The 24274-nt window shown below is 40.7% G+C and overlaps 1 protein-coding gene and 1 long non-coding RNA gene across 3 annotated transcripts; one reads left to right on the top strand and one right to left on the bottom strand.

The window, feature by feature from the left end:
• Nucleotides 1-469: 469 nt before the first annotated feature.
• On the bottom strand, nt 470-5842 carry LOC139379900 (zinc-binding protein A33-like). 2 transcript variants are annotated; one of them, XM_071122505.1, is made up of 6 exons: nt 5247-5842; nt 2842-2937; nt 2153-2383; nt 1947-1969; nt 1736-1854; nt 470-1551 (listed from the first exon to the last, which is right to left on the bottom strand). In XM_071122505.1, exons 1-6 carry the CDS (start codon nt 5670-5672, stop codon nt 1013-1015), a joined length of 1434 nt encoding a protein of 477 aa, XP_070978606.1. In that variant the 5' UTR covers nt 5673-5842; the 3' UTR covers nt 470-1012. The 2 variants fall into 2 exon arrangements, with proteins under 2 accessions (XP_070978606.1, XP_070978607.1); XM_071122506.1 differs by having other exon boundaries at nt 776-1497; nt 5247-5826.
• A 17395-nt stretch (nt 5843-23237) lies between these two features.
• LOC139379889 (uncharacterized) lies at nt 23238-24216 on the top strand. The gene is made up of 3 exons (XR_011628426.1): nt 23238-23591; nt 23888-23958; nt 24046-24216. It is a non-coding gene; the product is annotated as an uncharacterized lncRNA (long non-coding RNA).
• The last annotated feature ends 58 nt before the right edge of the window (nt 24217-24274 follow it).

The raw sequence follows: 24274 nt of genomic DNA, 5'->3' as shown, positions 1-24274 counted from the left end.
TTTATTTCTTATGTTACTATTTTATTTAGATTTTTAACTTCTTATGGCTGGGGGCAGTATTGAGTAGCTTGGATGAATAAGGTGCCCAGAGTAAACTGTCTGCTACTCAGGTCCAGTTGCTAATATATGCATATTATTAGTAGATTTGGATAGAAAACACTCTGAAGTTTCTAAAACTGTTTGAATGATGTCCGTGAGTATAACAGAACTCATATGGCAGGCAAAAAACAGAGAAAAAAATCTAACCAGGAAGTGGGAAATCTGAGGTTTGTAGTTTTCAAGTAATTGCCTATCCAATATACAGTGTCTATGGGGTCATATTGAACTTCCTACTGCTTCCACTAGATGTCAACAGTCTTTAGAAACCTGTTTGATAATAAGTTTGATAATGTTTGATAATAAGTTTTTAAACTCTATTGTTGGGTAGGGATGGTAAGCAAGCATTTCACCGTGTTCGGCACAGTTGTAATTGTTATTAGTTTATTAGTATTTTATTAGTTATTTTTCACATAATTCCATACAGAAACATAATTAAATCAGTAAACATATCAATAAATCTCAGAACGCAGTAAGATTTGACAGAAAATACGTTCTTACCACTGGAATCCCTCTAGTCCTAGAAAATGTATGTATAATAGCTCAGCAATCTAAACATACCAGTTAAAGAATCAAGGTCAAAAAAAAATCCCTCATGTAATAAATGCCTGCATTATGTACATCCTATGGAAAGCATAGGAATAGTGCTATGGCACAATTTCAAAGATGATTGTGACAATACAAAAGGCCTTGATCCAAACCTCCTCAACGCAAACCTATAGCCACAGTAAAACTACTAGAATTCAACCACACCAGCCTGACAGCTGAAACAGTGGAACGCCCCATCTATTCAAGTGCACATATTAGGCTACCTTCTGACCATAACATGTTATGTCTATCCAAGCGAGTACTACTACTGCCCATCGGCTATTGAACCAGACACTTAGCAAGCTGTAGTGACTGTCACACTGCCCTGTCACGCAGTATGAATGGTCACCTTGGCCGGGTTAACCTCCATCGGGGTGGTGTGGAGCCCAGGACCAAATATGGGGAACACTCTCTCTGTAAACTTGTGTGTGAAGGTGCACAGGTGCTTCCCTCCGTTGCCTGCATCCCAAAATGATACCTCCCCCTTATCCATGTTTAGCTTGACCCGGATCCTCTCTGGCCGCCTCTCCACGACCAGTACTGTACGTTGGCCCGTCAGGGCGTTGTACACCCCTTTGCTCAGCCCGATGGTCCACACGCCCCTGTCTGTGGACACGGTGAACTTCCTCTTGCGAGCCACAGACTCCTTACAGATTCCCAGGATCCACTTCGGGTTGTCTCCCACATGGACCTCCCAGCGGTGCTTGCCGGAGCAGAAGCCCTCAGCTCCAAGGACAAAGACACAGGGGTCGAAGCGCTCAGGGTTGTCCGGGAGAGACTGGCGCTCTGGGCTGTCCCGTACGCTGGCCAGGTCTGGGGACATGGAAAGCCAGGGAGAGGCTGTGTTAGGGTCCATCACCACTGGGACTGGAGAGAGAGAGGGAGACGTGTTACGACACATTATGATTGAAGCGTAACTGTTGCTCAGTGTTTCCTCCTTCATTCAAAACATTGATCCCTTACATGTTATATAGCCATCCACACCCATTTTATTGTGTGTCATAACTTATGTAGCAAGTTAGAACCCTAACCCTTCAGTACATGTACTCACTGCATGTGACGTGAGCCTGCATGCTCTTCCAAATGCTGTAGCCCAGAGAGCCCACGTGTTTGGCCATGTTCAGGAGAGCATCTGAGGGATTCTGGGGGTCTTCACGAGGCCACTGGGTTCTGTGAAAACATGACATCATAGAAGATGACCATGATATTAGAGGGAGGGTACCCGAACTGTTGGGCAACTGATAGGATGTTACTGTACTTACTTTTTCTTTAAGGCTTGGAAGTTCTGAAAAACAACACAAATGAACCCATTAGTTCATTGTGAATAAGATTGACAAATGCTTGCATTCAAAAATGTCTCACTGTCATGCATAGTGACAATGTACAGTTAGGATGAGAGAGGGCGACCCCCACCCCACGAGAGAGAGACCCATGAACCCCCTCCATGAGGGAGACCCCTCCTGCTTACCTGCAAGAAGGTTAAATCCTCCGCCCCCATCTCCCTCTTTACTGTTTGGACCAGCTTAGTGAGGGCAGCGATGTCACTGGTCAAGGAGCTGATCCTTTCCTCCATACCGGATCTCTTGTCCTCCTCCTCGTCTGCCAGGGCCTTCAGCCTGGCAGCCTCCTCTACACACAGCACCTGACGGAGCCTCTCAAACTCTGCCTTGATCTGCTTCTCTGCCTGCTCTGTCTGGATCTGGGTACGAGAGAGGTTGGAGGAAGAGTGCCATTTTGTAATGATACGGACATACCTCTTGCAATTCATATCTCACACAACATTACTCATCTATAGGCTATAATTATAGTTTCCTCTAGAGGCTTTCCTGGAGTTTTTCCTTGTCAGGACTCCAGGCCCTAGGTTTGATCTACAGTCAACTATTTTGTTATTTCCAATTCTTTCTGGAGGCTCAAGGAATCTCAGTCTGTCCCTACCAGTCAAACAGGTTGGTTCACATATCTCATTACAGAACAATGATGAACATCAAACTGTTGGGCTCTGGATAGGCTACACACGTCTGGATAGAACTAGTGAGGGCATCAAAGAGCTCCAACAAATCCCATTATCTTACACAAAACCTTCACCATTAGTCATGGTCATGGATAGGCCCTACAGTGTAGATGTCAGCAGGTCAAGCAGATACAGTATTATAGTACCTTCATGAAATCAACTGTGTTAGAGTATTTCTTTTTCATTCTCTTGAAGGTCTCCACTTTCTCCTCCAATATGTTGACTTTAATGGTCAGTTCTTCCTGCAATAGAACACATAAAACACAATTAATATGCATATTAGTTTGTGATCTAGTGACTACCAGATAATAAAAACATCCAGCAACTTATTTTTCAGTATTGTTTCAGGTCCTAAGCTATTGGGTGTTGATTAAGGCCTTGTTCCATAATAACAATAAAGCCTTGTTCACACTACAGGCTTTAAATGCTCAAATCTGTTTTGGAATACTGATTGTCCAAACACCAAGTTACAAGTGACCAAATTAGATGTGTGTGTTCAGACAGCAGTCATTAGCTGACATGGCTATGCTAGTTGTCATAGTAACAACAGGTGTGTCCACAATGGTGTAGGATGATTGGTGGTGGTGCTCATGGTTCCTATCACTCAGAAGTTATATAGCAAGCTAAGGTGACAACAATGCCTGCCGGGAAAGTTTGATTGTTTTAAGCATTAACTTGGGGAGGGAGAGCAATGGCGGAACCAGAAGCAATGCTTGATTCTGTTGGTGCGAGTGAAGACAGATATTTCCGTATTCCAATCATTTCCTCTAAGAACGGAGCTAAAAAGGACTAAAGTTGTAAATCAAGATAAGCCTCGGTATGATACTGCCTCATTCCTTGTTGGAGTGCGATTCATGAGCAAGGATATTTTTTGGGGAAACCCGTTTGGTCACAAAAATGGTAAAGGATGCATTGGGAGAAGTGGAGTCAGAGTGACCAGGAGTGGTATGATGTTGATTTCATGTGTGTCAAAGGAACAAAAAGGAGAATGCACAAATGATCGACGCACAAAGTGGAATGCTATGATTATCGGAGTAGGTCACCAATAAAAGGTGTCATATCTGGCTATTGAGGCTATATAGCCTTATCTGGCTATTGGATATTGAGGCTTCAATGGTTTAAGATTAACATGTAAGGAATAGTTTATTCACGTTGCTTAATCCGCACTGTGAATGGAAAGGAGGAAAGCCTTTCTGTGTTATTGATGTTCGATTAAGAATTTCTTCCAACCCATGTAAAGCTGGGATATATGAGATATGTGGTGCGAGTTTATGTACAAAAGCAACTTCAATGTCATAAATGTAAAAAGTTTGGTCATGTGTCAAGTGTTTGCAAACGGAATATCATTGTTGAAGAGTCTGAGGATGCACAATGTTGCCATTGTGATGGGAATCACATCCCAGAGTTCCCCGAGTGCCCTGTTAGGATGGAGGAGGTCGAAATAGGAAGGATCAGGGCTGTTGAGAAGGTCTCCTATGCAGAGTCAGTGAAAATTGTCAAAGCAGCAAGTAGAGATGATGAAGCTATGGCAGTGGATGCCCATCAGTCTGTGAATGTCAGTAAGTTGAGAGATCCTGAAACACTAATCGTGAAGAATGTTGATTTTTTTGCGTTCATTGCGCAGGTGATTAATTGTATAGGACAAACAAAACCAAAAAAATATAAATATTGTGAAAGCGGCTAAGAGGTTCTTATAACTCCAGGATTTCACATCTGAAACATTGCAGGGAAATAATGTCTGGAGACACATCCCCTCTCAGGCCCTAGAACCTGTGTAGGGTTCTGAGTACATTTTGACTAAGTGAAGGAGTCCATAGACTTTGTTATGTTTTTTAAGAATAATATGAGTGTTTTATTATGTATTATTATTATTTATTTTCGTTGTCAGTTCTATCCCCCCCCAGTAGGTGGCGACAATACACCTTTCGGATGTAGTCTGCCAATAACATCTTGAAGAAAAAGGCCTGAAGAAAAAGCCCTGCCATGGACGTTTCCCAGTTGCTTTGAATGTTCAAAATCATAGTGTAAGAACACGCTTAAATCCTCAAAGGACAAGACGATCGAACGTTTTGGCTAGCCACTGCAGTTCATACAAGTCACATGGCCAGGAATCAGATTTGTACCTGACTTCAAACCACCTATCAAGGGCAAAAGCGGTGAGGGAGGAGAGCCCTTCTCAAATGAACAGTTATCTGTAGCGCTTGGTCATGTTGTCAACAAGGCAGCATGGTGCATCGTTCAGAAACATACAACATATATTTAACATAAAAGAAAATGTTCTAATTTTCAAACGAGTTTTCATTGGGAATGCAGATAAAGCGCTATTAAACGCAATCGCTTTGCATGTTAAAACACAGCATTCTATTAATTACTCCACGTTCTTAATTAACCTGTCACTTTTTTTTGCCAACTTCGCCGCCGGCCAGATCCGGGCACCTGGCTCAAGCCCCGGAGGAAAATCGGTTCCAAAACGATTGCAATCACTTTTCACCCAAATCAAACCCCTCTCACCTAGGAAACCCGGCCCAGATAATCAAATCTCCTCACTTACCTTACACAACGGCGCGCCCTTGTTGAGTGGCAGTAGCTCGTGAGTTCGATGTAGAGTGACACAGTCAACGCACACGGGCTCCTCGTCCTTTACGCAGTAAAGTTGAAGCTCCAGACGGTGCAGGTTACAAAGAGGCACGTTATTGATTGCGTTCGGTCCCCGCCAGCGCTTCTCCTTCTGAAAGGACTCGGTAGCGGCCATCAGCGCCCGGTTAGAGATTGGTTGCTCCCCGTCACAGCTCTTCCTGCACACGGGACACCTCTGCACCATCTTTCGGCTTTGCTCCAAGCACTCCTTGCAGAAGCTGTGGCTGCAGGAAAGAAGCACGGGCTCCCGGTAAAGATCTTTACACACCGGACAGGTCAGATCTTCCTGAAGGAGGTCTGGACCCTCTGACATCTCCTCATTCCAAGCACATTCAGCCATGGTGTCGCTGTCGGCAATGCAGGCCCCTTCTGAAAACGCGTAAAGTTTACTTTCGCTTTCTTCAAAATGCTCCTTTTTATACGCGGACTCTTCCGTTCTGTTTGACGGTTTACCTTTATTGTTTGTAGGTTTGTTAACACCAACACAAAACTTCAGTTTGTAAACAGGTAAAATGTGTATTTTTGGAGAGCCATCGCTTACAGTTTCAACTGTAACCTCCCTTCTGACTTCCTTCCGCAATGGAGTGGGTGTGTGTATGGTGCGCACCTTTCTTCTTCGATGAGCTTCAAATAAAGGCGGTTGCCACCCAATAAACGTTGCATTACCGCCATCTACTAGACTGGAGTACTACTTTCCTTGAAAAAAAATATAAATAAACAAATACCCTACCATCTAACACTAGTCTCCAATAAAATAATACAAAAATAACACCACCCTACTCCACAATTTAAATCTATTTAGTCCTACCTCAGGCCAACAACCTGAAAGGATGGGACACCACTTAACACACCCTGTAACTCTGATGTCAAGTCTTGCACACCCAAATACCTCTGCAGCTGCCAACACAACCTCAATTTTCTGTGACTTACATTCCATCCCTGCAGTACAGTTAATAACCATTGCTTTAAATGCTAAAAATCTAATCTTACTGAAACATCACTTGTTGGCCTATCCCTCTGTACTGGTACAGATCTACTACTCACACCACTCCTCTCAGGATCCCTCCCCTTGACCCGTCTTCCACACTGCCTCAGCATATGATACCTTCTGCACTACTCTAACCCTGGAAACCTCAACCTGCCTCTCTCTCACGGGACATTTCTCGCACGGACTTTCCCCAATGCTACACATTCCTTTGTCTCATGCCCTTCTGCACACTTCTCACATCTACTAACCTCCCTCCTACACATTGCTTTCACATGTCCATAAGCTTGACACCTGTAACAACGTAATGTATTCAGCACAAAAGCTTGTGCGGGATAACTTACATATGCTAACATCACTTTGTCAGACAAAGACTCAACATCAAAACTCAAAAGAACAGACAATGACTCTTCTGTTTCACCACTCCCACCACACTGTCTGTGTCGCACCAAATGAAGAGCATCAAAAACCCAGGGAATCTTCCCCTTCAGTTGGTCAACTTTTACATTTACTATTACCCCAGCAATCACTCCTTTCAATGGTGTCCTTTTCTTGAGACCATTCGTTTAACTCGGAGCACCTTTTCCATCTGACCAGCTGAAAAACAAACAATTATCTCAAGACCACTTTTGGTTACCCTCACCGATTTCACCCACCCTGAAACCACAAATGGATCAGCCAAAAGGCAAGGGTCCACTTTTTCCTAATACTTTACTCCTACTGTCACAGACTCATCTCTATTCTCTTTTCTGATCCTCGGTGCAAGCCTCTGGCTCAGAGAACTTCACCACACCTACCACCTCCGATACTTTGTCCTCATTCACTTCCATTTCTCCTCCTGTCTTCAGCTCATTCTGCTTACACTTTCTACCATTCTTCTTTAACAAACCATCTCAATTTTTTCTGCCATTTTTAACCAACTCAAGCTCACTGCACAACGGTCCCTAGCGGAGCTTAGGGTGTACACTGGTACATGTAATGCAATGTAAAGTATACATGATTGAAGGCTGTGTCAAGATGCATTTCATTGTATACATTGTGCCAGCGGGTAAATTGCTCCTGTCATTGCTGTCTCCCCCCTTTCCCCCAATCCATGATATCCTCCTAAATGGATTTAGGCCTAGAAACAGACTACATGTATGTTCATGATCAATATTTTCTCTCCAACAGAGGGAGCCCAAACATTTGATAAATTATGTTCATAATTGCTCATGAGAGTTTTACCATTGTTTGTGATTTATGAATCACATTTATTTAATGAAATTGTGAAATAATGTTTCCACCATCAAATATTTCTAAATGCAAAAAAATGAAATGCACATGATATCATTTTTTATTATTGTAAGTATATTTGCATTACAAATCAGTGACAATAAGACCTGAGTTCCACATTATGTGAATGCAAATGTCTCATTGTCGATCAAATGATCTTCATCTGCTGGATGAGTCGCTCCATGGCTCCACTCTGCGTGTCCAACACCATGGAAACTATTTCCAATAATAAACACTTGTTTTATACCTGTTCTCATTATTAACAAAAACAAATCAGTCAAGCTTAGACACACTCCACAGGTAATACTGGTTTTATATGTTGCTAATAGGATCTGATTCTATGGTCTGATTGGTCACCATTTCAGCACTGAATCTCACTTGCATTTTAGCAGACACTGTTATCCAGAGTGACTTACAGGCACCATTAGGGTTAATCGCCTTGTTCAAGTGCACAGACAGATTTTTCTCCCAGTCAGCTTGGGGATCTGAACCAGCAACACTTTCAGTTATTGGGCCAACACTCTTAACCACTCTTAACCACCCCTTGTGGTCTGTGAGTAGTAGCCATAGACACAATATGACATTATTGATAGTAATAGCAGTGCTTGACTTGCATTCAACCTATTTTGTTGTCTTACAACCTGGAATTAAAATGGATTTTGGGGGGGGGGGGTTGTATCAATTGATTTACGCAACATGCCTACCACTTTGAAGATGTAAAATATTTTTTATTGTGAAACAAACAACATAAGACAAAAAAACTGAAAACTTGAGCGTGCATAACTATTCACCACAAAGTCAATACTTTGTAGAGACACCTTTTTCAGCAATTATAGCTGCAAGTCTCTTGGGGTATGTCTCTATAAGCTTGGCACATCTAGCCACTGGGATCTTTGCCCATTCTTCAAGGAAAAACTGCTCCAGCTCCTTCAAGTTGGATGGGTTCCGCTGGTGTACAGCAATCTTTAAGTCATACCACAGATTCTCAATTGGATTGAGGTCTGGGCTTTGACTAGGCCATTCCAAGACATTTAAATGTTTTCCCTTAAACCACTCGAGTGTTGCTTTAGCAGTATGCTTAGGGTCATTGTCCTGCTGGAAGGTGAACCGCTTTCCCAGTCTCAAATCTCAAGACTGAAACAGGGTTCCCTCAAGAATTTCCCTGTATATAGCGCCATCCATCATTCCATCAACTCTGACCAGTTTCCCAGTCCCTGCCAATGAAAAACATCCCCACAGCATGATGCTGCCACCACCACGCTTCGTGTTCTCGGGGTGATGAGAGGTGTTAGGTTTGCGCCAGACATAGCGTTTTTCTTGATGGCCAAAAAGTTCAATTTTAGTCTCATCTGACCAGAGTACCTTCTTCCATATTTTTGGGAAATCACCCACATGCCTTTTGGCAAACACAAAACATGTTTGCTTCTTTTTTCTGGCCACTCTTCCGTAAAGCCCAGCTCTGTGGAGTGTACAGCTTAAAGCAGTCCTATGGGCAGATACTCCAATCTCCGCTGTGGAGTTTTGCAGGTCCTTCAGGGTTTTCTTTGGTCTCTTTGTTGCCTCTCTGGTTAATACCCTTCTTGCCTGAGATTTGGTGGGCGGCCCTCTCTTGGCAGGTTTGTTGTGGTGCCATATTCTTTCCATTTTTTAATAATGGATTTAATGGTGCTCCGTGGGATGTTCAAAGTTTTGGATATTTTTTTATTACCCAACCCTGCTCTGTACTTTTCCACAACTTTGTCCCTGACCTAGTTCCTTGGTCTTTATACTGCCTCTTGCTTGGTGGTGCCCCTTGCTTACTGGTGTTGCAGACTCTGGGGCCTTTCAGAACAGGTGTATATATACTGAGATCATGTGACAGATCACATGACACTTAGATTGCACACAGGTGGACTTTATTTAACTAATTATGTGACTTCTGAAGGTAATTGGTTGCACCAGATCTTATTTAGTGGCTTCATAGCAAATGGGGTGAATACATGTGCACACACCACTTTTGCCTTTTCTTTTAAAAACATTTTTAGAAATAAGTAATTTTTTTCATTTCACTTCATCAATTTGGACTATTTTGTGTATGTCAGAGAGAATAAAGTAGACGGCACGCGTCAAAATGATTGATTGATGACATTACGTCATTTTGACCTTTGCGTGTCCGAATATGTGCCCCCTCCCCGTCCCCCTGTTCCCGTGGTCACGTGTTATTTGGTGTTATTTCAGATCTCTATGTCATCCTTTGAAGTAGTCCAGTTGATGGATGTCTAGGGGCCTGGTTGAACTGTGGTTGTTGTGTTTGAACTTTTGGACCTGGTATGACCCCCCAGTTTTATTGCCCTTATGTTTGTTATCTATGGAGCAGGAATGTGTGTCTGTATGTGTGTGTGTGTGTTAGAAACAAGGTCCCTTGGCATTGTGTCCATTTCAGGCTTTAAACAACAATTAAACAGCCATCTAAATAATGTTTCTCAGCCTAGTTTCCTATTTAGTTATCTTTATATGTACAGGCACAGAGCTTCAAGATGGCTCCAGCCTAAGGATTTTCAGTGCATGTACACCTGGGGAGATTAGAACCCCAAAGAAAAGATCCTAAAGGTAATTTCAGGTTTATCATGACAGCCACTTTATGAAAGGCCTTTACTTATGGCTAAACAGCTTCTGCACAGCTTATTAATTAAGGCTGTGGGATGAAATGAGGTGTTTCTAGGAGGGCTTAAACAAATCTACAGTGAAACAAACATGTACACTTTACACACATATTTATTGACTTTTAAAAATACCACAGTAACATGACCGAATTTGTGCAAATGCGACGAAATCTGCTAGTGGATATTAAATGTACAACAGTAGTATTAGGTAACAAGCAATACGTGTTAAACATGTGGCACAGGCAATCATGACAGCCTCTTTATGAAAGGCCTTTAATTAGGTGTTTCTAGGAGGGCTTAAACAAATCTACAGTGAAACAAACATATACACTTTACACACATATTTACTGACATTTAAAAAGACCACAGTAACATGACCGAATTTGTGCAAATGCGACGAAATCTGCTAGTGGATATTACATGTACAACAGTAGTATTAGGTAACAAGCAATACGTGTGGCACAGGCAATCATGACAGACTCTTTATGAAAGGCCTTTAACTATGGCTAAACAGTTTTCTACACATCTTATTAATTAATGATGTGGGCATACCCAGGATTTACAGGCAGGAACGGTTGATCTACACATGGAGGGAAAACTTACGGAGTTTTGATGGATCGGACAAGCGTCTTTGAGTTGATGAATTTGAAATGGATAATGGTCGTGGCTAACCGGACCATCTATCTGTAAGAAATAGTAAACATTTTGGAATTATAACATGTGTTAAAATGTATGTACTAAATATTATGAATTAAATCACTGGTTTTAAAAATGTATCTCACGATTTAACGATAGGGGAAGAGGTAATTTCATATTTCGGCCAACACATCAAGAGCTAACAGGGGTGAGTGGGGATTCATAGTACAACAGGAGGCTTCGGTAACCTGCAATACGGGTTAAATATGTTTTACATACATCCACGACTGAATGGTTTCACAAACTACATTTAAAGGTTTTGTCAGAAAGCTGTAACAGGCCTCATTCACCAGTCTAGAGATGAACATAGAGACACCAAAAACATCGCCGCTTAGAGCAGCTTGGAGATTATTACCCATGTAAGGGGGGAGCAAAAGAGTGGATTTAACCAACTCTGTACAAACCCCGACACGTGGTATGATAACTCTGACGCGTACGTCTAATGATTATTGTAGATGTTTACAACTGAGGGAGTTGACAGTAGGTCAATGAGATGTATAAAGGCAAATTGACATAACGGACCTCAAAGACCAACAGCCTACTTTATAATATAGAATGCAGGGGTGTGTACTGAACATGTAACCATTATAAAACAAAACATGTCTCGAAACACCTCCTAGTTAGGGACAGAACGCGGAGCATATACTTTAACACTATGTTACCACAGCTTTAGCGCAAACCCACAGCCCCGAATATGTAGATGCCAGGACAGATTAAAAAAGAGATGTGAATAAGTGAATCCCTCCTAATAGATATTTCTGAAGGCTACTGGACATAGGTGATTGGGAAGCGACTGTTAGACGTAGATTCTCAGAAGCAATTTATAGTATTTCCTACAATGGTATGTTATAAAGTTTGTAATAATGTACAACTGTAGGCCTCCAATGTTTTTACATAAAAACACTAATGATGCATGTTTAAATAATAGTACAATTTGTTAATTAATTCTAACATGTCGTTAAAAAGTTAGTACTATATATTTTGGTATTAAATCAATGGTTTTAAAAAAGTATCTCACCCTTTAACGAAGGGAAAATGTCCTTTCCAGCCATCAACCCGGTCTGTCACGAAGAAAAAAGACACAGAAAATCCGGGTGCATGCGTGAGTGTGCAGGCCTCCAATGTTTTTACATAAAACACGCGTGATGCATGTTTAAATATTATTCAAATGTTGTTACTTAATTCAAACATGTCTTAAAGGTTGTACGAAATATTTTGGAATTCAATAAAAGGAGTTTTAAAAACGGTATCTCACCCGTAACTATGTGAAACGGTATTTCACATCTTCAGCCAACTCTGTCGCGAAGAAAAAGACATTGAAAATCAGGGTGCGTGCATGAGTGTGCGTGTGACGGAGCAGCAGGAGTGTGTGTGTGTGCGTTTCAAAAAACAAAGGGTTTGTTTGTGTGGGTTCAACATGGGGTCCCATCTGTAGAGAATCGTTTGAAATTCAAAGTTTGAACTATCCAGCATATGACATGTCAAGGTATCGGCCGACCGCCCGGGGTTAAACCTGGATATCTAATCAACGCCCCCCAGGACCCCCCAAACAAAACGCATGACAGAACGGCTCTTTGAATTCACAGCCTTTTGGTCTAAAGCAAACATACAGTTAGTTGGTTGCATACAGGCTATCTCTCGAAACTCATTCCGTACTTTAACAAGTTAGGGACAGAACGTCTATTTTTAACACGTTTAGCACGGCTTTAGCGCAAACCCAAAGGCCCGAATATTTAACTGCCAGGACAGATAGCATAGTCTGTAAAGCCCTCCTAATGGATATTTCTGAAGGCTACTGGACATAAGTGATTGGGAAGCGACTGTTAGACGTAGATTCTCAGAAGCAAACGGCGCCCTGTCCTTTACGTAGCCCTTCACGATCACACATTTTTAGGCGTAAGTCCAAATAATCACATACCCAAGAATATTTATATATTAAAAAAAGAAAAATGTGCACTCTGAACGACGTCGTAAGACAACAGGCAGCAGTCCCAGGACAGATAACAGAGTATGTGAAGCCCTCCTAATGGATATTTCGGGAGCTGAGTAAGTGAAAAATGTATTTTAAGTTTTGTTTGAATATTATCGGGATATTATTGTAATATTAAACACGCGTTATTTGTGTTTTAAACAGGGGGGACAACGATTTTTTATTTTTTTTATTTTGTATTTTATTTTAGGTATGATGGACATCGGACACATAGGGTGACTTGGATGCATTAGGGACTCTGAACGATATCGGAGGAACCGATGAAACAGACAGTATTCGGTCTTTTTGTATGAACGTTTTTCCAAACACTCCAAGAACAGAGAATTTAAACGTCCCGACAACAACCCAGGGAACCACCACCCCCACACAACATAGTCCAGACCCCAACAACAAAAGCACAACGGTGGCCCAAGTGCATTGCGCAGAATCACCAGAGGTATTAATTCTAGGCATTTACATGTATGTTTTTAAAAATGAAGACTATTTATACAATGAAACAATGTTTTTTTATTCACACTGTTTGTAAACAATAACTTTTGCCCTCTTAGGGTCTACTTGACCTGCTTATTGATTAGAAAGTATGATTAGAAACCAAGGCTGTGGAATATATTCGCTCTCACAGGCTATGAAAAAGACAAAAGCTAGGACATTGACTCCGGAGTGTTGAACTTATGCCCACTCTACAACAACCCTGGTTGTTATATGACCCTGAGGATCATCTATGAACGTTGGAACATCTACAACTATTGAAGATGCAAAAAGGGGTTTTCAGAAACACATGTGGTTTACAGATATGTATTATTATAAAAATAATATAACATTATTATCATAATCTAAAACACTTTAAAGGATCTCTAATTCAAACATGCAACGATATATATATATATATGATACGATTAACCACTTTAAAACTGTTGCTGCAATATCACTTCTCAATGTGTGTACATTTCAAGCTTTCAACAACAATAAACAAACCAGCTCAATAATGTTTCTCAGACTTACAAACTGTTGAGTTTTCCTAGTTAGTAAAGAAACAACCACTAAGCCAAAACCCCAAAAGTTGTAATATAATCTGTATACAAGTCATTCTATACAGAAAACAGGTACATTTTGATTGATCAAGAATTCCCAATAGGTATGTGTCACGCCCTGACCATAGTTTGCTATGTATGTTTATAGGTTTTGTTTGGTATGGGTGTGATATGAGTGGGCATTCTATGATGTATGTCTAGTTTGTCTTTTTTCAGTGTTTGGCAGGATATTGTTTTCAATCAGAGGCCTGTGTTAGTCGTTGTCTCTGATTGGGAACCATATTTAGGTAGCCTGTGTTGTCATTGTTGGGTGATTGTCTATGTTAGGTGCTTGTGTCAGCACATTGGGTATATAGCGTCACGGTCGTTGTTCATTTATTGGCTTGTTCAGTTTACTTTGTGTTTTCGTCATCCATTAAAACGATGCATTCACACCACGCAGCGCTTTGGTCCGCTTCTTATTACCCATGAAGCTCGTGACAGCATGATCTGATCCACAACCCTATTACGACAGCATATAATGCACAGTCATATGCAAAAACCATAAAACTCTGACAAGAAAACAATGAAAACCTTAACACGACTACACGCAATGCCATTATTTTAGTTAACAGCCACCCAGGGTTGAGTTTGGTACTTTTTCTTTGTACAAGCACCATGCCTCCAAGGGCTGACAACCGTATTCACAATGAGAAATATAGTCTAATAAAACAAATGTCTGCATAATGAAAGACATGAAAACTGTAGCCAACAATGTATTTCCATCTGTTTTAAACGTGGATATTGTCAGTAAGGTCACGGAGACTAACAACAGACAATAGTTATTGTGGGAGGTTTAGGGTTAAAATATATGGGAACGATCAGGAATGTTAGAGATTTGGTCACTGGGGCGATTTTGAAAGAGGGAGATTAGAACCACAAAGTAATAGGGGGGTAAGAGATCCTAAAGGTAATTTCATATTTCGGTCAAAACATCAAGACATACATCCACGACTGAATGGTTTCACAAACACCCTTTAAAGGTTTTGTAAGAAAGTTGTAACAGGCCTCATTCACCAGTCTAGAGCTGAACATAAAGACACCAAAAACATCAACGTTTAGAGCAGCTTGGAGATTATTACCCATGTAAGGGGGGGCGCAAAGAGCTGATTTACCTCTACGGTCAAATGCATCTATAGTTTTTAATGAAGTGGTCGCTGCATTCATTTAGATGCTTTCAACATACTCTAGAACCAGTAAGAACATAGATTGAATGATAGGCTTTGTGCTATTGAGTAAGAGGCCTGACCCATTTCTAAGTAAGAAGCCACGCTTTTTATATTCAGCTTCTGAATTAACTAACTCATAAATATGTTTTTAAGGCAGCTTAACGTATATACTAGTACAACATACTAGGTACAGTGCCTTGCGAAAGTATTCGGCCCCTTGAACTTTGCGACCTTTTGCCACATTTCAGGCTTCAAACATAAAGATATAAAACTGTATTTTTTTTTTTTTTTGTGAAGAATCAACAACAGGTGGGACACAATCATGAAGTGGAACGACATTTATTGGATATTTCAAACTTTTTTAACAAATCAAAAACTGAAAAATAGGGCGTGCAAAATTATTCAGCCCCTTTACTTTCAGTGCAGCAAACTCTCTCCAGAAGTTCAGTGAGGATCTCTGAATGATCCAATGTTGACCTAAATGACTAATGAGGATAAATACAATCCACATGTGGGTAATCAAGTCTCTGTATAAATGCACCTGCACTGTGATAGTCTCAGAGGTCCGTTAAAAGCTCAGAGAGCATCATGACGAACAAGGAACACACCAGGCAGGTCCGAGATACTGTTGTGAAGAAGTTTAAAGCCGGATTTGGATACAAAAAGATTTCCCAAGCTTTAAACATCCCAAGGAGCACTGTGCAAGCGATAATATTGAAATGGAAGGAGTATCAGACCAATGCAAATCTACCAAGACCTGGCCGTCCCTCTAAACTTTCAGCTCATACAAGGAGAAGACTGATCAGAGATGCAGCCAAGAGGCCCATGATCACTCGGGATGAACTGCAGAGATCTACAGCTGAGGTGGGAGACTCTGTCCATAGGACAACAATCAGTTGTATATTGCACAAATCGGGCCTTTATGGAAGAGTGGCAAGAAGAAAGCCATTTCTTAAAGATATCCATAAAAAGTGTCATTTAAAGTTTGCCACAAGCCACCTGGGAGACACACCAAACATGTGGAAGAAGGTGCTCTGGTCAGATGAAACCAAAAGTGAACTTTTTGGCAACAATGCAAAAGGTTATGTTTGGCGTAAAAGCAACACAGCTGAACACACCATCCACACTGTCAAACATGGTGGTGGCAGCATCATGGTTTGGGCCTGCTTTTCTTCAGCAGGGACAGGGAAGATGGTTAAAATTGATGGGAAGATGGATGGAGCCAAATACAGGACCATTCTGGAAGAAAACCTGATGGAGTCTGCAAAAGACCTGAGACTGGGACGGAGATTTGGCTCCATCCATCTTCCCATCAATTTTAACCATCTTCCCTGTCCCTGCTGAAGAAAAGCAGGCCCAAACCATGATGCTGCCACCACCATGTTTGACAGTGTGGATGGTGTGTTCAGCTGTGTTGCTTTTACGCCAAACATAACCTTTTGCATTGTTGCCAAAAAGTTCACTTTTGGTTTCATCTGACCAGAGCACCTTCTTCCACATGTTTGGTGTGTCTCCCAGGTGGCTTGTGGCAAACTTTAAATGACACTTTTTATGGATATCTTTAAGAAATGGCTTTCTTCTTGCCACTCTTCCATAAAGGCCCGATTTGTGCAATATACGACTGATTGTTGTCCTATGGACAGAGTCTCCCACCTCAGCTGTAGATCTCTGCAGTTCATCCCGAGTGATCATGGGCCTCTTGGCTGCATCTCTGATCAGTCTTCTCCTTGTATGAGCTGAAAGTTTAGAGGGACGGCCAGGTCTTGGTAGATTTGCATTGGTCTGATACTCCTTCCATTTCAATATTATCGCTTGCACAGTGCTCCTTGGGATGTTTAAAGCTTGGGAAATCTTTTTGTATCCAAATCCGGCTTTAAACTTCTTCACAACAGTATCTCGGACCTGCCTGGTGTGTTCCTTGTTCGTCATGATGCTCTCTGAGCTTTTAACGGACCTCTGAGACTATCACAGTGCAGGTGCATTTATACAGAGACTTGATTACCCACATGTGGATTGTATTTATCCTCATTAGTCATTTAGGTCAACATTGGATCATTCAGAGATCCTCACTGAACTTCTGGAGAGAGTTTGCTGCACTGAAAGTAAAGGGGCTGAATAATTTTGCACGCCCTATTTTTCAGTTTTTGATTTGTTAAAAAAGTTTGAAATATCCAATAAATGTCGTTCCACTTCATGATTGTGTCCCACCTGTTGTTGATTCTTCACAAAAAAAAAAAAAAAAATACAGTTTTATATCTTTATGTTTGAAGCCTGAAATGTGGCAAAAGGTCGCAAAGTTCAAGGGGCCGAATACTTTCGCAAGGCACTGTACCTAGTATGTTGTACTAGTATATACGTTAAGCTGCCTTAAAAACATATTTATGAGTTAGTTAATTCAGAAGCTGAATATAAAAAGCGTGGCTTCTTACTTAGAAATGGGTCAGGCCTCTTACTCAATAGCACAAAGCCTATCATTCAATCTATGTTCTTACTGGTTCTAGAGTATGTTGAAAGCATCTAAATGAATGCAGCGACCACTTCATTAAAAACTATAGATGCATTTGACCGTAGAGGTAAATCAGCTCTTTGCGCCCCCCCTTACATGGGTAATAATCTCCAAGCTGCTCTAAACGTTGATGTTTTTGGTGTCTTTATGTTCAGCTCTAGACTGGTGAATGAGGCCTGTTACAACTTTCTTACAAAACCTTTAAAGGGTGTTTGTGAAACCATTCAGTCGTGGATGTATGTCTTGATGTTTTGACCGAAATATGAAATTACCTTTAGGATCTCTTACCCCCCTATTACTTTGTGGTTCTAATCTCCCTCTTTCAAAATCGCCCCAGTGACCAAATCTCTAACATTCCTGATCGTTCCCATATATTTTAACCCTAAACCTCCCACAATAACTATTGTCTGTTGTTAGTCTCCGTGACCTTACTGACAATATCCACGTTTAAAACAGATGGAAATACATTGTTGGCTACAGTTTTCATGTCTTTCATTATGCAGACATTTGTTTTATTAGACTATATTTCTCATTGTGAATACGGTTGTCAGCCCTTGGAGGCATGGTGCTTGTACAAAGAAAAAGTACCAAACTCAACCCTGGGTGGCTGTTAACTAAAATAATGGCATTGCGTGTAGTCGTGTTAAGGTTTTCATTGTTTTCTTGTCAGAGTTTTATGGTTTTTGCATATGACTGTGCATTATATGCTGTCGTAATAGGGTTGTGGATCAGATCATGCTGTCACGAGCTTCATGGGTAATAAGAAGCGGACCAAAGCGCTGCGTGGTGTGAATGCATCGTTTTAATGGATGACGAAAACACAAAGTAAACTGAACAAGCCAATAAATGAACAACGACCGTGACGCTATATACCCAATGTGCTGACACAAGCACCTAACATAGACAATCACCCAACAATGACAACACAGGCTACCTAAATATGGTTCCCAATCAGAGACAACGACTAACACAGGCCTCTGATTGAAAACAATATCCTGCCAAACACTGAAAAAAGACAAACTAGACATACATCATAGAATGCCCACTCATATCACACCCATACCAAACAAAACCTATAAACATACATAGCAAACTATGGTCAGGGCGTGACACATACCTATTGGGAATTCTTGATCAATCAAAATGTACCTGTTTTCTGTATAGAATGACTTGTATACAGATTATATTACAACTTTTGGGGTTTTGGCTTAGTGGTTGTTTCTTTACTAACTAGGAAAACTCAACAGTTTGTAAGTCTGAGAAACATTATTGAGCTGGTTTGTTTATTGTTGTTGAAAGCTTGAAATGTACACACATTGAGAAGTGATATTGCAGCAACAGTTTTAAAGTGGTTAATCGTATCATATATATATATATATCGTTGCATGTTTGAATTAGAGATCCTTTAAAGTGTTTTAGATTATGATAATAATGTTATATTATTTTTATAATAATACATATCTGTAAACCACATGTGTTTCTGAAAACCCCTTTTTGCATCTTCAATAGTTGTAGATGTTCCAACGTTCATAGATGATCCTCAGGGTCATATAACAACCAGGGTTGTTGTAGAGTGGGCATAAGTTCAACACTCCGGAGTCAATGTCCTAGCTTTTGTCTTTTTCATAGCCTGTGAGAGCGAATATATTCCACAGCCTTGGTTTCTAATCATACTTTCTAATCAATAAGCAGGTCAAGTAGACCCTAAGAGGGCAAAAGTTATTGTTTACAAACAGTGTGAATAAAAAAACATTGTTTCATTGTATAAATAGTCTTCATTTTTAAAAACATACATGTAAATGCCTAGAATTAATACCTCTGGTGATTCTGCGCAATGCACTTGGGCCACCGTTGTGCTTTTGTTGTTGGGGTCTGGACTATGTTGTGTGGGGGTGGTGGTTCCCTGGGTTGTTGTCGGGACGTTTAAATTCTCTGTTCTTGGAGTGTTTGGAAAAACGTTCATACAAAAAGACCGAATACTGTCTGTTTCATCGGTTCCTCCGATATCGTTCAGAGTCCCTAATGCATCCAAGTCACCCTATGTGTCCGATGTCCATCATACCTAAAATAAAATACAAAATAAAAAAAATAAAAAATCGTTGTCCCCCCTGTTTAAAACACAAATAACGCGTGTTTAATATTACAATAATATCCCGATAATATTCAAACAAAACTTAAAATACATTTTTCACTTACTCAGCTCCCGAAATATCCATTAGGAGGGCTTCACATACTCTGTTATCTGTCCTGGGACTGCTGCCTGTTGTCTTACGACGTCGTTCAGAGTGCACATTTTTCTTTTTTTAATATATAAATATTCTTGGGTATGTGATTATTTGGACTTACGCCTAAAAATGTGTGATCGTGAAGGGCTACGTAAAGGACAGGGCGCCGTTTGCTTCTGAGAATCTACGTCTAACAGTCGCTTCCCAATCACTTATGTCCAGTAGCCTTCAGAAATATCCATTAGGAGGGCTTTACAGACTATGCTATCTGTCCTGGCAGTTAAATATTCGGGCCTTTGGGTTTGCGCTAAAGCCGTGCTAAACGTGTTAAAAATAGACGTTCTGTCCCTAACTTGTTAAAGTACGGAATGAGTTTCGAGAGATAGCCTGTATGCAACCAACTAACTGTATGTTTGCTTTAGACCAAAAGGCTGTGAATTCAAAGAGCCGTTCTGTCATGCGTTTTGTTTGGGGGGTCCTGGGGGGCGTTGATTAGATATCCAGGTTTAACCCCGGGCGGTCGGCCGATACCTTGACATGTCATATGCTGGATAGTTCAAACTTTGAATTTCAAACGATTCTCTACAGATGGGACCCCATGTTGAACCCACACAAACAAACCCTTTGTTTTTTGAAACGCACACACACACACTCCTGCTGCTCCGTCACACGCACACTCATGCACGCACCCTGATTTTCAATGTCTTTTTCTTCGCGACAGAGTTGGCTGAAGATGTGAAATACCGTTTCACATAGTTACGGGTGAGATACCGTTTTTAAAACTCCTTTTATTGAATTCCAAAATATTTCGTACAACCTTTAAGACATGTTTGAATTAAGTAACAACATTTGAATAATATTTAAACATGCATCACGCGTGTTTTATGTAAAAACATTGGAGGCCTGCACACTCACGCATGCACCCGGATTTTCTGTGTCTTTTTTCTTCGTGACAGACCGGGTTGATGGCTGGAAAGGACATTTTCCCTTCGTTAAAGGGTGAGATACTTTTTTAAAACCATTGATTTAATACCAAAATATATAGTACTAACTTTTTAACGACATGTTAGAATTAATTAACAAATTGTACTATTATTTAAACATGCATCATTAGTGTTTTTATGTAAAAACATTGGAGGCCTACAGTTGTACATTATTACAAACTTTATAACATACCATTGTAGGAAATACTATAAATTGCTTCTGAGAATCTACGTCTAACAGTCGCTTCCCAATCACCTATGTCCAGTAGCCTTCAGAAATATCTATTAGGAGGGATTCACTTATTCACATCTCTTTTTTAATCTGTCCTGGCATCTAAATATTCGGGGCTGTGGGTTTGCGCTAAAGCTGTGGTAACATAGTGTTAAAGTATATGCTCCGCGTTCTGTCCCTAACTAGGAGGTGTTTCGAGACATGTTTTGTTTTATAATGGTTACATGTTCAGTACACACCCCTGCATTCTATATTATAAAGTAGGCTGTTGGTCTTTGAGGTCCGTTATGTCAATTTGCCTTTATACATCTCATTGACCTACTGTCAACTCCCTCAGTTGTAAACATCTACAATAATCATTAGACGTACGCGTCAGAGTTATCATACCACGTGTCGGGGTTTGTACAGAGTTGGTTAAATCCACTCTTTTGCTCCCCCCTTACATGGGTAATAATCTCCAAGCTGCTCTAAGCGGCGATGTTTTTGGTGTCTCTAGGTTCATCTCTAGACTGGTGAATGAGGCCTGTTACAGCTTTCTGACAAAACCTTTAAATGTAGTTTGTGAAACCATTCAGTCGTGGATGTATGTAAAACATATTTAACCCGTATTGCAGGTTACCGAAGCCTCCTGTTGTACTATGAATCCCCACTCACCCCTGTTAGCTCTTGATGTGTTGGCCGAAATATGAAATTACCTCTTCCCCTATCGTTAAATCGTGAGATACATTTTTAAAACCAGTGATTTAATTCATAATATTTAGTACATACATTTTAACACATGTTATAATTCCAAAATGTTTACTATTTCTTACAGATAGATGGTCCGGTTAGCCACGACCATTATCCATTTCAAATTCATCAACTCAAAGACGCTTGTCCGATCCATCAAAACTCCGTAAGTTTTCCCTCCATGTGTAGATCAACCGTTCCTGCCTGTAAATCCTGGGTATGCCCACATCATTAATTAATAAGATGTGTAGAAAACTGTTTAGCCATAGTTAAAGGCCTTTCATAAAGAGTCTGTCATGATTGCCTGTGCCACACGTATTGCTTGTTACCTAATACTACTGTTGTACATTTAATATCCACTAGCAGATTTCGTCGCATTTGCACAAATTCGGTCATGTTACTGTGGTCTTTTTAAATGTCAGTAAATATGTGTGTAAAGTGTATATGTTTGTTTCACTGTAGATTTGTTTAAGCCCTCCTAGAAACACCTAATTAAAGGCCTTTCATAAAGAGGCTGTCATGATTGCCTGTGCCACATGTTTAACACGTATTGCTTGTTACCTAATACTACTGTTGTACATTTAATATCCACTAGCAGATTTCGTCGCATTTGCACAAATTCGGTCATGTTACTGTGGTATTTTTAAAAGTCAATAAATATGTGTGTAAAGTGTACATGTTTGTTTCACTGTAGATTTGTTTAAGCCCTCCTAGAAACACCTCATTTCATCCCACAGCCTTAATTAATAAGCTGTGCAGAAGCTGTTTAGCCATAAGTAAAGGCCTTTCATAAAGTGGCTGTCATGATAAACCTGAAATTACCTTTAGGATCTTTTCTTTGGGGTTCTAATCTCCCCAGGTGTACATGCACTGAAAATCCTTAGGCTGGAGCCATCTTGAAGCTCTGTGCCTGTACATATAAAGATAACTAAATAGGAAACTAGGCTGAGAAACATTATTTAGATGGCTGTTTAATTGTTGTTTAAAGCCTGAAATGGACACAATGCCAAGGGACCTTGTTTCTAACACACACACACACATACAGACACACATTCCTGCTCCATAGATAACAAACATAAGGGCAATAAAACTGGGGGGTCATACCAGGTCCAAAAGTTCAAACACAACAACCACAGTTCAACCAGGCCCCTAGACATCCATCAACTGGACTACTTCAAAGGATGACATAGAGATCTGAAATAACACCAAATAACACGTGACCACGGGAACAGGGGGACGGGGAGGGGGCACATATTCGGACACGCAAAGGTCAAAATGACGTAAGGTCATCAATCAATCATTTTGACGCGTGCCGTCTACTTTATTCTCTCTTATGTCCATTACATGAAATCCAAATAAAAATCAATTTAAATTACAGGGGCCTGTTGCACAAAAGTAGAATTAAGACATCCGGGATAAATGACTCAGCTGAGCTCAATGAAGCCAAAACATGTGCGTCCAGGCTTAATTGGTTGCACAAAGACCAAGCCAGGATGAGCAGACACGGATTCATTAAGCCAGGTGAAACCAATCCTGGATAGGTGCGCGCTCACGGCTCACTCAAATAGACCCCGCCACAGATCACAGATTAACTGATTTACCATGGCAACTAGAGCCGCGTACTTTTCCCCGTCGGAAGCACAAATCCTCATGGAGGCATACGAGGAGGTAAAAGATATAATTAAGAAGAAAGGCAACACCGCCACAGTGATAAAGCAAAGAGAAAAAGCGTGGCAAAGTATTGCAGACCGCCTGAATGCGTAAGTAGTGCACAATTACACACTCACCGCTCCGCTGAAACATCACAATTACAATTCAAATATTTAATTCACATCTCCAAAAATGCAGTTGTACTGTAATTATGAAACGGTTAATTTTTTTTATTGAAATGCACTGCAGATATGAGTGAAATTGTGTAAAGTAACTCCATCACACTGTATAAAGCTATGATAAAATTTTTGATATTTTTACTGAAAACAAGACAAAAATACCAAGTAATTTTTTGCAGTGTGACTCCATTAAGTGTGTGTGTGTGTGTGTGTGTGTGTGTGTGTAGATTAAACATGAACGGGCCAAAACGGACATGGCAGCAGGTCAAAATCAAATACAAGAACATTCTGCAGAATGGTATGGTCCCTGACTAATATTTAACAAAGCACAAGCATATATTGTACCCAGAAGGTGCCTGCTCACACATTGTCTGTACTGTTTTAGCAGTGAAAAAGAATACCCACAGACAAGGCACGGGTGGTGGGTCACCAAAGGCTGACCTTACCCCAGCAGAGGACATGGCCTTGGAGCTAAATAAAGGCAGGCCCGTCTTAGAGGGGATCCCTGGGGGGAAAGAGACGAGCATAGGTTCCTCCCAAGATGCCACCCGCTTCATTCAAGGTATGTCCTTCCATCTCTACATGGGATACAACCACATTCATATTGAATCAAT

The sequence above is a fragment of the Oncorhynchus clarkii genome, chromosome 2 (assembly GCF_045791955.1).
Source record: "Oncorhynchus clarkii lewisi isolate Uvic-CL-2024 chromosome 2, UVic_Ocla_1.0, whole genome shotgun sequence".
NCBI classification, from domain to species: Eukaryota; Metazoa; Chordata; class Actinopteri; order Salmoniformes; family Salmonidae; genus Oncorhynchus; species Oncorhynchus clarkii.
Note: the sequence above shows the minus strand (reverse complement) of the source record. Positions and strands in the feature narration are given on the sequence as shown.

Coding starts and splice junctions, on each gene's coding strand:
- LOC139379900 (XM_071122505.1), bottom strand. CDS start 5,672: ATGGCTGAATGTGCTTGGAATGAGGAGATGTCAGAGGGTCCAGACCTC. Junction 2,938..5,246: donor AGGGCGCGCCGTTGTGTAAG/GTAAGTGAGGAG, acceptor GTTCTATTGCAG/GAAGAACTGACCATTAAAGT. Junction 1,970..2,152: donor AGGATTTAACCTTCTTGCAG/GTAAGCAGGAGG, acceptor GTTGTTTTTCAG/AACTTCCAAGCCTTAAAGAA.